The 17,104-nt window shown below is 30.9% G+C and overlaps 1 protein-coding gene across 26 annotated transcripts in view; it reads right to left on the bottom strand.

Moving 5' to 3' along the window:
- Positions 1-17,104, bottom strand: part of LOC108692693 (calcium-activated potassium channel slowpoke) — a 104,345-nt gene that overhangs the window by 40,003 nt on the left and 47,238 nt on the right. For 19 of the 26 annotated variants that reach the window (XM_018201107.1, XM_018201276.1, XM_018201085.1 and 16 more), the window contains exon 6: positions 11,286-11,377. In XM_018201107.1, coding sequence (XP_018056596.1) covers positions 11,286-11,377 — 92 coding nt within the window. Of the gene's footprint in view, positions 1-1,110; positions 1,203-11,285; positions 11,378-17,104 lie in introns of all 26 variants that reach the window. The other 7 variants (XM_018201141.1, XM_018201220.1, XM_018201098.1 and 4 more) reach the window with 1 other exon arrangement.

The following is a 17,104-nucleotide window of genomic DNA, read 5'->3' as shown; positions in this document are numbered from 1 at the left end:
ATATATATATATAATATATGCATTCAATTGTTCGGATGATGCAGGGTACATGCTGGACGTTTAACCCCTTGCACTCGGAAAGAAATACAGCTCGACATATCAAAGCGATTCGTTTAATAATAATAATAATAATAAGTATATTGCTCCAATGTATATTGAATAATTAACTCAAGACTCGTGCAAATTTCTGTGGCTTATCAATGCGACGTACAATTGTGCCTGCTAAGCGCAAAGTTGTCACATCTGTTTACGACAGATTGCGTTAAGTGTCTCAATTTAAATTCCCTCAAGAACAGGGTTCACGGCTGGCGCAATGATTGCGATATTAGTTAATTAAGCAGAAGCATTAAACAAACAAGTTGATCTAGACATGACACCCCTTGTTAAAATCCACTTAAGACTTGCGCGATTTATTTGCAAAACAGAAACGTAGAACGTTTCATGCAAAATTTTTAATATTATATAAATATCTCGAAATTTCAGTGAAGAAACTTCTTGCTAATTATTTCGCGATTTTTGTTTCACGTTCTACGCTTTATGCGTATGTCAAACTGCATGACGAACCGTATTTATTCCAAGTGCGATCAGTGTGAACAAACAAGCTAACACCAGTTGCTGAGTGAGGTGGATAGGATATGATAGTAGACGGCCAGTTGGGTCTGTTGAAGGGAAGGTTTTGCCGGAATAGACTAGAGTTCAGGAATGTTTGGAGCGGCGGCTGCACTAAGGCCGACTGATAACTAGTGCAATGAGCTGGTACGGAAATGCGGTTTTGCGATGCTAACACTGATCTCTAAATATATAGATATAGATTGAAGGTAAGGATTCATCGGAATCGGAATTTCTTGATGAGGATGTTTATACGTGCTTCTATCAGAAGACTGCATTCACGGGAATTAGATAAGAAAGGGATCAAAAAGGAAATCAGAATGTTATATGTGCGCCCATGTACCTGTGTTAGAAAAAGTGTAACAGAGACATAACAAATAAATGCTGAAGGATAAAGGTGAAAGTTACATAGACTCGTGTACGGGAGGACATTGTAGGTATAATGGCAATCGGGACTGGAATTCAAATCGGAGAAACTAATTGGTTGGTTGTGTCTCTCACCTGCGACCTCGCTCGTTCTTCAAAGTGCCGCCGTACTTGTTTCGCGTCCCGATCAGGTCAATTATCTCAGGGATACAACTGGCGAATATGGCCTACACCACGTAATAGAACAGAACATAACACTCGCATCAATACACTTGTGTGACAGGATTGGCAGTAGTTTACTTTTGCTTTTTTTTCTTTTTACATGTATTTTGTTCGGTTGATCGATCAATAAGTCGATTTTAATTTTTCCGACGTTGTGTCGCGATGTCGGGATGATAGTAATCATTAAATGCTGGTTACACTATACGTCTTTTCATTTTTCATTAAATGGGAAGACAAGGGGAAGAGGATATTTGCATTTATAAAATCAGATTTAGGCTCGCGAAATGCGCAATTGCTATTAGAGACACGATCAGTGCTGCCACGTCTCCACGAAAATTAATGATCTGTTGGATATGAAACACATTATTCATAAAAGGGCAGGGTAGGTAACTACCTATATTTGTAAATCCTACACACCTATACCTAAGCCTAATGTATACTACATGTGCCAATATGTCTCTACCTAATTTACTGAAAGATCTGTTTATGTCTATGTTTTTTCATAATATAATTTTGCGCTCAATACATTGTAGATAATCACATATCGTTCTTATTAAGAAAACTAAATAATTTTTATGTATAATCCGCTTAAAATATCTTTGATTTGTTTTAATATATTATCCTTTTTAAAAATTTTTCTTTCCGAATGCATTTATATTATTTATTGTATATAAAAAAACTATGTCATTATTCGTTTTTTTAAGAAGTCAAGGAATATTATACTTATTATTTAATCAAATAAATATCGTTTATAACAAATTTTATAACAAATTAAAAAAATTAACTCGACGATTATGGAGAGCAAATTTTTAGATCTTCAAACATCAACGCGAATAAATTTATAAAAATATGTAAATAATGAAAAATTTGATATAAGCATTTTTACAAAAATTTAATGAATAAAAAAATCCAAAAATTGCCACTAAGAGTATCACAAAACATTTTTAAAATACTTTACATTTAATTACAAAAATAATATTAATTACATTTATATATATAATTACAAAATCTGTATTTTATGTTTTAATAATCAAATGAAAAATTTTACTGATATTTAAAATCAAAATTGCTTTAATTATGAATTACATTAGTTATTTAGATATGTCTTGTGTCAATAAATAAATATTAATTATTCAGTTATATTTATTCATAAATTAATTAATTTAAGTCAACCATTATCAAAATTATAAGATCATTTTCCAAATTCGCATTACATCTTCTTATTCATAGTCCCTATTTACAATGGAACAAAATGCGAACTTCTTATTAAAAACTTAGTTAGTGAGCGATGTTAGCGTCTGGTTAATGTTAATTACTCGTTCACACTAATACAAGGTACAATCGACACAAGACATAATAAATGCAAGAATATAACATATATGTATTTTTGCAAAATCTCGAATGAAATATATGTACATTGTTTTAATCAGGATTAATAATGAATCAATGAAGTTATGCTACAGCACACACATTAATGTCGATCTCTTTCTTCATCCTCTAGAAGCGAGCATACGAAATGCGCGCTGTTCGCGTAAATATTGTTGTATATTATAAATGGATATAATGTAAAGCTGTCCCTTATGAGCATACTCTGAAATCCTGAAAACTTATCTATAGAAGAAAGTCTATCATCGATAGACTATCCAAAATTAGATATAACATATTACGCCATATTAATCAAAACATTTTCTTTATTATCTTTTATTAACGAATATCATTTACGAATATCATTTACTGCCAAATGGTAACAATACTCTTATTATCGGAAGTAAAAGCCAATCGACAATCTGATGAACGAGGAAAATCTAATCGCGAGAAGCGATACGTCTGCGGCAACGAAGTCTGTGAGCGCGTAATTGCATTACAATCATCATTACGATATGTAAATTAGAACAGTTGAATAGTTCTTGCCGAAAAAAATGCCAATTTTGCGACGGTATTCCTTGAGGTATGAGCCAGTCAATCTACGTTTCTGTACGTGTAATATGTATATGTATGTGTATTGTGCTACTTTCATCTCGCGATTTGTGGTGACGCGATAGAAGCATAATTTGCGATTGAGGCTAACCGAGGAGTGATGTTCCGAGCAGGCGTATATTCGTCGATCACCGCGCATCAATGCACATGTAATGCGTATATAACACATTGGACGTTCACAATCGCCCCGTTCTCATCCCCCTTCCTCTTTGCCTCGGTATGCGCCTGCATATGTCGCGAATACGTTACCCGCGTGTCATATGGAATGATGTGAGGTATGCTCGATGTGACCCCAAGCTAGACTACCTGTATGTCCGCAACAGGAATCATGAGTTGGCGCTTTACGACGAACGACGGGGAAGACGAAACCGTAGATCCGATCAATTTTTCATTCGCGCGTCCCGGTCAAAAGGTCATAGACGCGCACGTTCCATTGCACGTCCGCTCGATATTTTTACCGTGACGGCGACAATAAAATCCGTTATCTCGGACAAGGTGGCATAATTGAGTCCACACGTACGCTACCGTATCGCTTGTATGTATATCGTATCGCTCCTGCAAGTGAGTCAAACTAAATTGAAAAAAATTTACGAAATTGAATTTATTGAATTGAATTTACTAAAATTTACGAAGATAAATACACTACGGAAATAGAAATTATAGTTTTCATATTTTCAGATTGATTCCTATTTTCTATTATATTATTATTAACCTCATTCATCTCAAAAATGATGCAACTAAAAAATTGTGTTATTTATTACAAAAAAATGAGTTAAACAAACATTATTCTATCAATCGTCAAAAGTAAACTAATTTAACTTTACTTAACTTAAAAAATGATAACTAAAAAAGATGTGGATTTTAATTAAGAAACAAAAATGACAAAAATGACATTTCATCATGTTAAAAATATATTCTTTTATTCAGTATTATTAGTCAATAACTTTCTTCTTTAAAATTAAAAATAATATTTTTCCTTTTCTGATGGGAAATCTAATTTTTTAATTGTGTTACTTTTGAAGTAAGAGAGCGATGTAATTAAATATTACGATAAAAACCGTTCGTATTGCTTGTTAATTTTTAAAAGCTTCGTCAAGTGATTTTGTAGGATCATTTTAATTAGATTCTCAAAAAGATATATTATCAAATATTTTGTTTAATTTTCATTAGAAGCAGTAGAAATTATCTCTTCGCCGGGTTACGTCGTTCTGCGCCACAAATGAATATAGCGTTGTGTCGCAGTTAATCGTGCACAATTTCTACTGATAGAATCCCTAAAAACAGCAGTTGTACCTACGTCTGCACCTGCTACTGCGCTATTTTAAATGTCAAAAACCGTGTATGTGTTTGTATATTAAGCCAAGAGGAAATATCGCGATTGAACCGGAGACGACCGCTCTCCTCGCTCACGCATCGAACGAGAGAGGGTTGTTCTCCCTCTCTAAAGGCCATTCCGTATTAGGGGATCGATCGCCTTTCGACAATCTACAAACTAACCAGAACACTATCGCATGCCACCAAAGAAACTCAATGTGGAAGAGAGCTTGGAATAGATAGATGGGTAAATAGATAGATAGACAAAGAGGAAGAACGAGAGAGAAATTAACAAAAAAAGAGAGGTATCCACGATTTGCTCTCTTTTTGGAAAAGGAATTTAACCGAGTGTGATTGAATTTCTTTCGTTCATATAGGAAAAGTAATATTGCTCCCGTATTATTATAACGTCGCGTTGACGATTTATTTTGAAGATATTAAATACAGTCTTATGTTGAGAAATATCAACATCATCCGCAACTCGCTGCTTCACGTATTTTGTTTCCACGTATTTTAATCATTCGGTATTTATGATAAATTGTTGGAAAATCTGTGACATGTATTCAATACGTGATGCTGCATAAAAACAATTATATTCCTTAAGGGATAATTTGCTCTAGATAGCATAAATAAATGTTTTGCTCGTTTATCTCAAGCAAATGTTACTGCGTACGTAACTAAATCTAGATAGATGTTCAACTAACAAAAAAGCATGTTTTATAGAAAAATGTCAATACAGACTTTACTGGATAAAAATCAAAAAGAAATATGTGTAATCTGTCACGTCGCTGCGCGAATTAATAAAATATATCTTAAAATCTATTTCACTGCGTGAACTTTATAAATAGGAAAATAATTGTTTAAATAAGGCAAAGGTTTTCGTTTTTTGTTCCATAACTAATGATATTACAATGTATACAGAATATTGAACGAAAGAGAAAAGATATATGTGTTTCGTTAATATAATACACGTATACAATATTCTAATTGCCTGACAGACAAAAAGCTAAAATTGTCTGCATTGACATGTAGCTCGAGCATTTTACGGTCAACTAGCTGTCATATGTTGATACCAACATCATCCACGCGTGCAGAAAACTATAACGTTATTATAGTTGACATTCATCATTGATATTGTTCGTATAATGCAGTATAATATACGTGTAATGTGAAAATAAATAAAATGGCGCGTCCGCGCTAGCTAATCTACACGGTAACTAGATTACCGAGACACATTATGCACGCGATGTAAGCTCTTCACTCAGGTAACCACTCCAACCTACCTCTAATCTCGTTGTAACGGAAAGCAAACCCGTGCGCCCAATGCGAAAAATATGTACATATCGTTAAGCGCCGCAGTGGGGAAGAAAAAGGTGATACATAATGTAAAAGCAAAGATAACTATTTTAGTAAAGATACGAATACAGATAAGAATCTCTTATCTGTCCCGTGATACTCGAAGCATATCCGACGACTTAACAAAAGGAGGAGAACGAACTACCTTTCGTAACCGTGCGATAAGGCAATATTATAATATATAAATATATTTAGATATGTAATATATAGAAAGAGAGAAAGAGAGAAGGAAAGAAAGATGCAACAATTAATAATTCGTCTCTACTAACGTGTGTATGTATAAAAAACGCGTGTGTTTCTCTTTCCACAAAAAATCCAAGCATATCAGTATGTATTACCAAGATATCTGCTAATTAATAAAAAGTGGGTAAGAAAAGCGGTGAAAATAGAGCGTGTTAAAGAAATGGTGAGATAAAAGTGAATAAAAAGAGGAAAAGTGGTTCGAGAAATTTGAAATTTCTTTAATAACCACATAGATCCATATATGTGATCCGAAAGGGTTGGAATAAAGAAGGAGTAGATTTGCTAATCGAAGAGTCATCACAGATAGCGAGAGTGGTCCCGTTTGCCTAAATGTATTATGAAAGCCCGATGAAACGATATATTTCTTTTTTCTCTTACTTTTTTTATCGAAAAAAAATGGAGTCTCGCGCATAATGTTCGGTCTTATCTCGCTTCCTCCGCATGAGAATAAACAATATCAATTAGTTTTGTCGAAGTAAAACTAGCAAAAAGTCTACAAAAAGTATAAAATCCGCAAATTCATAGTCGGAGAACTGGGTCGCGCGCATCAACAACGGCGCAATCATTAAGATACACGGATACCATATTTATCCAGCTTCTATCATTTATATTTTCTCGCGCTAAACTTTTTCGCTGGTACGATAACGAAATGAGAAAATGGAAAACACGTTGAGCGTTTACAATACTAGAGATTTATCTTACGAATTGCTCCCGTTCTCCCTCCCGATAAAAGTGTCTCTAATTGCGAATCGCAGCGATAATATGACAATATCGGTAAATCGTAATCGGGGAAATTGTGATCGCCGCATTACGAGACCACCCGCTATCCCAGGGTGATTTCGCTACTTCTCGTATCTATGTGACTACTGTGAGGACAACACGGGGGCTAATTTCAAGGGTTTGTTTCATGGCTGGCTTCCACGTAAGTGGATTTCTGGGGTACCTGCGTCCACGCTCGCGGCTGTACTGGCCACCGTACTTGCTGCGATTCGCGGCGAGCTCCGTGATCTCTGGGATCCAGCTGGCGAACACCGCCTACACACCCACAATCATCCGTTGCCGTCAGAACAGACCCCTATCTTGAATTTTTTATATTTGTTTTTTTTTTAGTTTTCTTTCTTTTTGTTCGTTCGTATTCCAGTTTAACTATATAAGTTCTGATCGCTTATAATCAAGTGATAGAGCATCACAAATCGCGAGACTGAAGATGACAGGTATGATCAATCAACTGAGACGCGATTAGAATTATAGTACAATGCTTTTTCAAAGCTGATGTGTATTTTGTATGATTAAATTGATGTGTGAATTTTTTCAATAGTAATAGTGCAAATAGTTCTTAATACAAAATCGAATATTTTTTAAATTATTATCTTAATGGTAAAAGTGTTTCTAAGATGTATTATATATTTTCTTAATGTTAATTATCAAATTCATTTTTAAAGAAAGTATACAATTATATCTTTATGAGTGTGAGAATATTATTTTACACTAAATTGAAATTGTAAAATATTAAAACAATTGTGTATTCGAATCGAATTTTAAGTTATAAAAATCATAAATTATAACGAACAAAGAAACTATAAAACTATAAAAACAGAAAATTTGAAAAGATACATTATTTTTTATTTTCCAGTTTTCAGTTGTTTCTAAATTGTTCAAAATGCTATCTATTTCTAGCAATTGTCAATTGACAAAGTATGTTTTGAATATTTTGAAACAAACTATATATAACTTTTCTTCGTTAAATAAATCAGATTAATTAAAAAAATTTATTCAAATAATATTAATAAAAAATTTTTATATAATCATGACCTTTATTAATTAACAGTTCTCTTGAATCCCGAGAAATCTTTTTTAATAAAGTTATATTCATTTACGCAATTCAATTTTTTTATAGTCGTTACACAACAATATTTTAAAAAAACATGAAGATTTCTTGTTGTGTAATTATCTAATAATCACTTCTCTTCAATCAATTTTTTAACATATTTATTAACAAATAAAATTGCTAATGATAAGATTGTCGATTTTAACACAAAATGTGGAATATATTTACTTATCATGGTAATATGTCAACAATGCGATAAACAACAATGCAATACAAATGCATAATAATGATATTATTCTAACTTACACTATCCTTCCCCCGTTTTTTTATCATTATGTATATTATAACTTATTCAAATTTTTCAACAAAAATAAACCGTAAAATGTTTGTTAAAATGCGATGATACATCTTTCACTTCGAGTCTTCAATTAATATTCAAAACTAATATCATTGAAGTGAAGAGAAAAAAAATTTTAATTATTTATACTAGCTGAAACTCTAAATAAGCAAAAAATTAATAAATGCGAATAGCGAGTATATTGTGCCAATAGTAGCTCATAACTAGATTATATCTATGAATGATGAAATTGCATAAACTGCGCGTTATTAGATTATTAATGCGCATTATAAAGAAATCAAGTGTCTCGTTCCGCGAAGAATAACAATTTATCTCTAATTCTGTGAAATGATGCGGGTTAAGTCAATATGTCAATGAAGCACAGTGCCGTTAGTTCCTTGTTCTATAAAAAAACATGCGTCATAATTCTAGAATTATGCCACTGTTAAGAAATCAAATAGTTAGTTAACTTCAATCATTTTGCGCATCTCCTATTACAAGGAGAAAAAAAACAAGTGTTGTTATCATTGCGCGAAGTATTAATAAAAATGAATTTAATAGCATGCAAACTATTATAGCATATGATGCCGGCAATTTCGAGCAATTAGCACCATTTTGAACATGGCATCGCCTACTTTTGGAATGGGTACCAAAGAATACGGCATTGAAGACTAAAGGACTAATTTTCATCTAACTTCCTTATTTTGGGAAGAGTCGGGAAGATAAATAAAAATTAGGATTTCTAAAGTGTGATTCGCGATTAGTTGCGTTCTGCAGTGATTAAGTGTATATATATATATATATATATGTTTACGTATCTTTCGAATAAAACAAATGGTCAAATCATGCAATACGATTTATGCATAATTTAAAGCAATAAAATTACATTTTCGATAATTTATGAATAATATATTATATTATCAAATCTATTGCAATCGTTTTACATGATTTGATAATTATGTATTTAATATAAGAGTTTTACTGAACATTTGAATTAATGTAGTGTAATATAATAAATAATAAGTAATTGTATTTCTGTATATGTTTTCATATATTGAAGGTAGCAGACTAAAATGGCAAACATGTAACTTGTTAAGAAAATATGTTTTTGATATATAATAGTTAATGTAATAGCGAAGAAGCTTGATAGAGTTAGAAAAAAACAATCGTTTATTAGTTAAAATAATCAGATATAAAATATCCTTAAAATTTTTTAACTTTAATTATTTTAAAAATATGCAAAAATTTCACTCTTAGAGATTAAACTCTAAAAATGCGATATAAATTCCATCAAACTATTTTCGCTCACATCACCGTATGATCCATATTTATATAATATCATCTTATGTATTATTTATATTAATATTATATCAATACGGATGTTTGTTATTTCGTGCTGTTGAAGTAGAACGATAATTAATACATGATGAATAAAATCATTTCTGTCGATAGTACAAAACACATGCATGTGACAAAACTTACTAAGCATAACTGTCTTTCTCATTTTGGACTTACATGTAGTTGTAGTTAGAATACATTTTTTTGTTAATTTGGCATCTCACGGTGAAAGGTCATTATATTCAGAATTTCAGATCATCATCAATAAGAATTAATTACGTGCACTTAAGTAATTCTAACAATTTGAACATCCAGAGATTTGTAAATTTAAAAAAAATTAATAACTCAAAAAATACTTAGAAACATAAATGGAAATTAAAATTATACAATTATATTCTTCGCAATTATAATTGTCGGGAACATGTATATTATTTAAAATTATCAAAAAATAAAGCAAAAATTAGCTCATTGAGATATACATCAATAAATATACTACTCTATGTGAATTAATTTCAAAATATATAAAACGGAAGATCAGATTCAAGGTAATAGCATTGATATTTATTACTGGCTACGCGTGTACCGATTTACGGCTCAGCTGTGCTTTATCGGCTTTAATTCGAGATGGCTACTTGGACTAATACCAAAAAATAAAATCTACTTTTGGTCGTCGCAGATGGCTCAACATTTACCTGGTCACGGGTAACCGTGACCTCCATTCAACGTGACGATAATAATAAAATCGGTCGCGACTCTTACGATGGTCACACACATGCAGCTATAATCCTCTTCAATATCTGAACTGATTTTGCAATTGCTATTTTTTCGATATAACATTAACAATTCTATATTTATTTCAATTATTATAAATGTTTAAGATAATTTTAAATTTGAAAAATATTAAATATTTTCAACATTTATGAAACAAATAGCACAGTTTATTCCATCTTTGTATATTACGTAATATTAAATTCCTAATTTTTAATATCTACTATTTTAAAATCGTTTCACTCAAATATACGTTATGCCATCCGTTTGCTGTAATAAAAATAATAAAATATAAATAAAGAGAATGCATATTTGTAATTCGCAAATCATACATTTTAATTACGCTTTTCAGCACGCGCAAAAATACATTTCGATACCGTTATACGAGCAAATATGCAGCAACCGAATATCGAGATTTTCGATTCCAAACGTTTCCACCTTTTTGAAATGAAACACTACTCCGTGTCCATCGTGAAATTTTTTTCTTCCTTGTTTTATTCAACCTTCCACCGTGAACGAGAGTTATTTAATTCATTGGGAAATGAAAGGAATGCCAACGACGATTATATACCACGCGCTCGCGCGGTCGTTATACCCCCGTCAAGTCTATATTTCCAACTGCTGTAAATTTTCATGCATTCATCATGAGTTCTCGAGCTCTTGACGTTCTGCATTAATTTAGAACGATGATGGAACGGTGATGAACGTTACCGCAATGGCAAACGTGTATACAAGTGCACGCGTGCAAATTGCACATCGTATGCATTTATGTGTGTATACGTGCGTGATTTTGTGTATATTGTAAATGTAAATTCATTAATTCTTACGAGTAAGTATAAGTATATACATAGACATACTGGAAGAGGAAAAGCAAAATTAATAGACAATAGACAGAGGGTTTGTAGGACATAAATTTGATAGTAATACCTCTTTCCATGCTCCCGCTTGTATTCGCCGCTGTACTTGGACCTACTGCCTACGAGCTCTATTATCTCGGGTATGCTACTAGCAAAAATTGCCTGCAAATAGAAATCATAACTGGAAAACACTATGCGACTACGGATCGTTGAGAAAGCAAACTGGGTCACCTATGTACGGTTGCATTTAACAGCAGTGCTTTCACGCCATATTATGGCATAAGTTGGGTGCGTGTTTCGCATCGGGAAACAACGTGGAGAAGAAAGGAGAAACACAGGCGAAAACAGGAGAAAAATGTGACTGACTGAGCAATAATCTACGTTCTACGTTTCGTGTTTAGAAATTGTGCTTGAAAAATATGTGCTTAAAAATATGATATGAAAATTGCTTTTAAATATATCAATATCATAGAACGTGTCTTGGATCGATGCATAGAGAATAAAGTGTAAAAAAAGAGTACTTTGCGCTGACAATTATTAATAAAACTTTCATTTAATAACAACAAATTTATCGAAATACTCCATTTTTTTACTGTACTTGTGAAATATTAAATAAAAAAGTTAAAATGTCTATAATTATACGCAAAAAATTGCGTACAAATATGTATTTTTTGTTAATTCTAAAAAGGATCAATTTATGTTATAATGTATGCAATAATTAATTGATAATTGTTAAGAACACGGATATATTTATAAAAAAAATCGTATTTAATTTTTTATAAGTATAATCTGATTTTATATTCTATTTATATTATTGATTTAAGTTTAATAAATTTATTAATGAATTTATTAATGAATAAGTAACATATATTTATTTTAATATAAATATATCATATCTAGTAATATATAATTTTTTTGCTGCATTTCAATACGAGCAAAAATTCCATAAAATGAATTCAAAATTAATTTTAAAAATTCAATAATTATATAGTGAATTATTTTTTATCATAATTTTGTCTTGTGCCAAAGAGATTTTATTATTATTATATTATACATCGGTATACTTACATCACGAAGATTTTGATGCAACCGTGTATAGAATTATCCAGTGTGTATGTTTCAAGTTTATATTTGTGAATGTATATACTTGTCTGCAGTATATTAATATTTAAATGTGTGAGCACATAAATAAAAGCAGTATAGTAAGCAAGAAAAAAAAATAAAAAGTACAAAAAATAGTAGAAGTGTATTAAAAATAATTAAGATCACTGTTTCTAAATTTATAATAAAGACAAATTTTCTAATTTTTATCGCTTAATAACAAAATCATATAATTAATACTCTTACAATATTATTGTATAATTTGACTTGTTAGTATATTGCTTATTTATTAAGTTGCGTATTTTTTACTAAATTTAAACTCATTCTCTCTATATTATATATTTTCAAAAATCTAATAAAATAAGGATAATAATTTAATACTAATCTTGTAATCTTTTTGCTGTTATAGAATAAACATTACATAAGATATCAAATAATATAATTTATAACAATTAGAAATTGAAAAGCAGATATGTAAAAAAGATGCAAGCGCTTTCGATGAACGGAAGCAGAAAGGAAATTCAACAAATCGATCTTGCTTCATGCGCGTGTAAAATGAAGGAAGCGCTATTATGTAAATCGTCTATAATGCCGGATGCTATGAGAAAGATATGATCCATCACAAACGATCGATAAGGTCGTGCCGTGTCACGTCACGCCACGTAATTTGCCATTAATATAGGCGCTGAAAGTGATTCGCGACTGGGCGTTTGTGTCGCGAGCTTTATAGATATTACCAGGCAACTAAAGACACTGCGATCAACGAAATTATCGTAAGAGATAGAACAGCGAAAGAGAAGTGTGTTGACACTTTGCGTTCGACATAATATACGCTCTCAAGAAACAGCCAGGGATATATAGATATCCTGTAAGTAGCATGACGAAGCAGCGAATTACGACCAGCGATCACTTCGTTGTACGACAAGTATGCGATGAAGTGAGAACTCCCGTACCAGAGCTCAGAACTTCAAAGATACTTAATGATATCACGTATTCTGGAATTTAGTAAACAGTGTCTATTAATGTGCAATCCCACGTAATAATTAACAATTACTCTGCGAATATAATTGTAAATGTATTATTTTATAATAATAAATTAAGGAAGAGAAAGATAATTATTTATACTTGAAAATAAAAATTTAATTCAAACTTGCATGGGCCTTGTAAATAATAATTTATTTGCTGGAGTTTGTAACCGAATGGCTTATGGACATTAATAATAAAGGACGTAACACAAACAGTGATAATAAATTAACTTGATGACCCACAATTTACGAGCAAAATTCTGTATGAATGCACTTGAATACTTCGTTCATTTGATACATCATTCTAGTTGTTTAAAATTATATTGGAGCTGATTGTAAGCGTAAATTAGAATACGCATGTACCATTTGCAATTATCTCTGTTATATTACTGGAAATAAGGTTTATAAATTTTAAAACAAGGATATTCAATATAATTAGTTCAAATAACCGTAATTGTTCTCATCAAAAGGTACTTTTCACTCTGATAAATGCATTAACAATACATTATTTAAATAGTTAAAAAAATATTAATTTATTTTAAAGCTAACATAAATCGCGCGTATATTATAACTGTAAAATATAGTAAAATATAGTAAACTGTAAAATATAGTTTTCTTTTCTTTGTAATCTTGAAAAAACATAGTCTTTTCTTTCCATCTCTTTATGCAGTCGGAGACAATGCCAACTTCATTTTTATGTTACTTTTAGGTACTCGCGATCGGGACCGAATTCGCAATGAACCAGGAGTCTATCGATCTTTTAAGCTTGTCGGTTTCTTTAAGCTGAGTTGGTTTAATTTACGGTCGCACGTCTAATTTCGGATTTATTACCGCTCGTGTCTACGGAATATTATACTGAATTCGGTTAAAAGTCCTCGCCCGTCGCACATTATACAGAAACACGTGATATCATACTTTCAGATGAATGCCAAAGCATTTTGAAAATATTTCAAAAGAACCTTCCCTTTTATGTTATAAGGACGTGATTTTTCATTTCCAACTGACTTATCGACAGACCAACGATTCGGTTACAAATCTCTTGGTGCAATACTCAAAAGTATGGACAGGATATACCACATGTTCTCCAACATACTCGATATATCTCTCATAATGGATGTACAAATTTACATTAACTTGTATATGTAAGATGCATAAAATAAAAAATATCTACGTAACATAAGTTAATGATTTATAAATTTACAAAATGCAATAATGTTTAATGTTTTATTAAATTAAAAATTTATAAAAAAAATTTATCTTTATTATTAATTTAACTTTACATAATTTGTTTAAATAAAATATTTGTTAGATAAAGAACTATTATCTTACATTAAATTTGATTCAAATAATCAAAAATATCTGATGGGAAAATGATGTAATTTTTGTTCTGTTTGTCTTTGTATTCTACAAAAACAACATAATTCAATTTTTTTATTACCATTAGAATACTACCAATTTGAACGAGTAAAGTTAATCGCGCGGATTCTCCATTTCGAGGACTGTCCTCTAACCAAGTTTACAACGCACCATTTAAAATCGATAAAAAGACAAAGTGGCATCTCCTGTCCCGTAATACAATAAAACTATATTACTTTGTGTAGCTTTCGTTCTTTATCGATTGCGAGAGCGAAAACGAAGTGAACGTTCCTGTAATAGCGAAATGGATGAACATTACTTCGGTTAAATCTCACGTTTATCCTTGATATCTCAAATGTCACTAATGAGAATATTATAAGGCAATTCGAAAAAATAAAGTTCAACCGATCAGAATAATATCTTACGTCACAATACGAGCAGCGTATCGCAGAAAATATATACAGACAGAATGTGAAAGTCAAAGATCAAGCGCGTACAAACATCAATATTTTGTCGATGTCATTGACGTCGTGCTCTTCGAGAGAGATACGATAAAGTTAATATACAAATTTGTAGTATAATAATAATAATAATAATAATAATAAGAACCTCGAATCACTGTAAATAGAAAGTTGATCATATTTTTCCGTGAATTATCTTATATTTTTTCAAATTCGATTACTTTGAACTCATCTAATCAAATGTAATATCGCGACGTAAAAAAATAAAGAAGTAATCCCGCGAAGTTTTCATTTTAAACCTTTTTCAAAGTATTATACAAATAAAAATAATTATTTGATCGATTCTCTTAAATCTCAATTACAAAATAATTACGAGATTATTCGATTTTTACATTAATTGTACAAATATTTATGAAAAAAAATATAAAAATAAGAATTGAAATATTTAAATAACTCTGATAAACTTTTCTGTTCTAATAAGAGCATTATTCATGAGTTTTATCCGTGTACTTTAAGTTGTTATTTTAGTAAAAGAACAAAATTTGTGAAGTTTCATAGTTTCAAGTTTCGAGGCTCCTCGTATGTGTAATAAAAGTCCTTTCAATATTCTCTATGTCGTGAAAAACATAAGTTCGCAGTATACATCGCAGCGTTCGCATGACAAGCCGAATCGATTGTACCCAAATAATCGATTCGTCGCATTATAGCTACAAATGACTCTTAGATCGAAGAGAAAAGATAGACAGTGGCTGTAGCAAAACTCGTAGAACCAATTTAAGCCGTAAGATAGAGAGAAAGAGAGAGAGAAAGGAAGAGACAGAGAAAGAGAGAAAGAGAAAAAAAGAGAAATATATGCTTTCAATAGCTACGATGTGTCGTACAAATACGCATAACCGCAATTACTTTTTTCATCATCTCATGTAATATCGAAATCAGGAGGCTCGAGCGCTCGCAATTATAACAAATTAATTTAATACGAAATATACTTTGATATAAGCGAAATGTTGATTATGCTAAATGCTTCAGCTGCGTTTTATAGGTTTAAAGCTATATTTATTTTATTTAATAAATTTTTGTAATAAAACTTGAAACTTTTGCGACGAAAACCAGAGTAATATCGAAAAAATTGTTTTAATAAAACGAATTAATTTACGTACTAGCTGTTATAACTTTTGCAATCGTCGATTATTAAACGGATCGTGTTCACAAAATAATTCGATTACAATGCGCGGACAGAAAATGTCTTCAATAATTCTACGTGTACAAAACTCTATCATTTGAAAGATATTTAAAACAGTCTCTATGCATTCTGACAATTTATTTTATTAAGCTTTTTCTAAAGTTATAAAATATGAGCGAGATGGTATGAAAATTATATAAAGTCGTCGAAATCCATTATAATTTTTATTACTGAGATTGTGCTTTCAATAATTCTATCAATATTTTATTGACAACGCAGAATGTTTCAGAAAATTCTTTTTTAAGAAAATTTAATATTCGGAATTACAAATAAAATTATATTCAATATTGGAGATAAAAGATTTTTCTTTCACGCTTGAACTGCTTGTATGCAAGCTGTCAGAAGAGGAGATATTGATTAAATGTAATCTTCTTGTTTCGATAATAATTTATCCTGCAAAACTTTGACAACATTGTGAAATTTTGTACTCTTTTTATTAAATTATAGATACTTATATTATTTACTTGTTTAAGATAATTGATGAGATTTTCAAAACTTTTCGTTTAATTGTTTTATGTGATTTATAGATAATTTTATTACAACAATCTGACATATCATGATGATTCCGATAAATTTATAACATATAATAAGGATATTGAGACAAAGGTAGCCAATATGTTTATCTTCTCGTCACTACTGTCATAGCTAAAATTTCGAATTAGTTGATCCAAATTATCGCTAATTACTTCACATAACAATGGAAATT

Source organism: Atta colombica, unplaced genomic scaffold (assembly GCF_001594045.1).
Source record: "Atta colombica isolate Treedump-2 unplaced genomic scaffold, Acol1.0 scaffold107, whole genome shotgun sequence".
In the NCBI taxonomy this organism is placed as follows: domain Eukaryota; kingdom Metazoa; phylum Arthropoda; class Insecta; order Hymenoptera; family Formicidae; genus Atta; species Atta colombica.
This window is presented reverse-complemented; position numbering and strand designations above follow the sequence as displayed.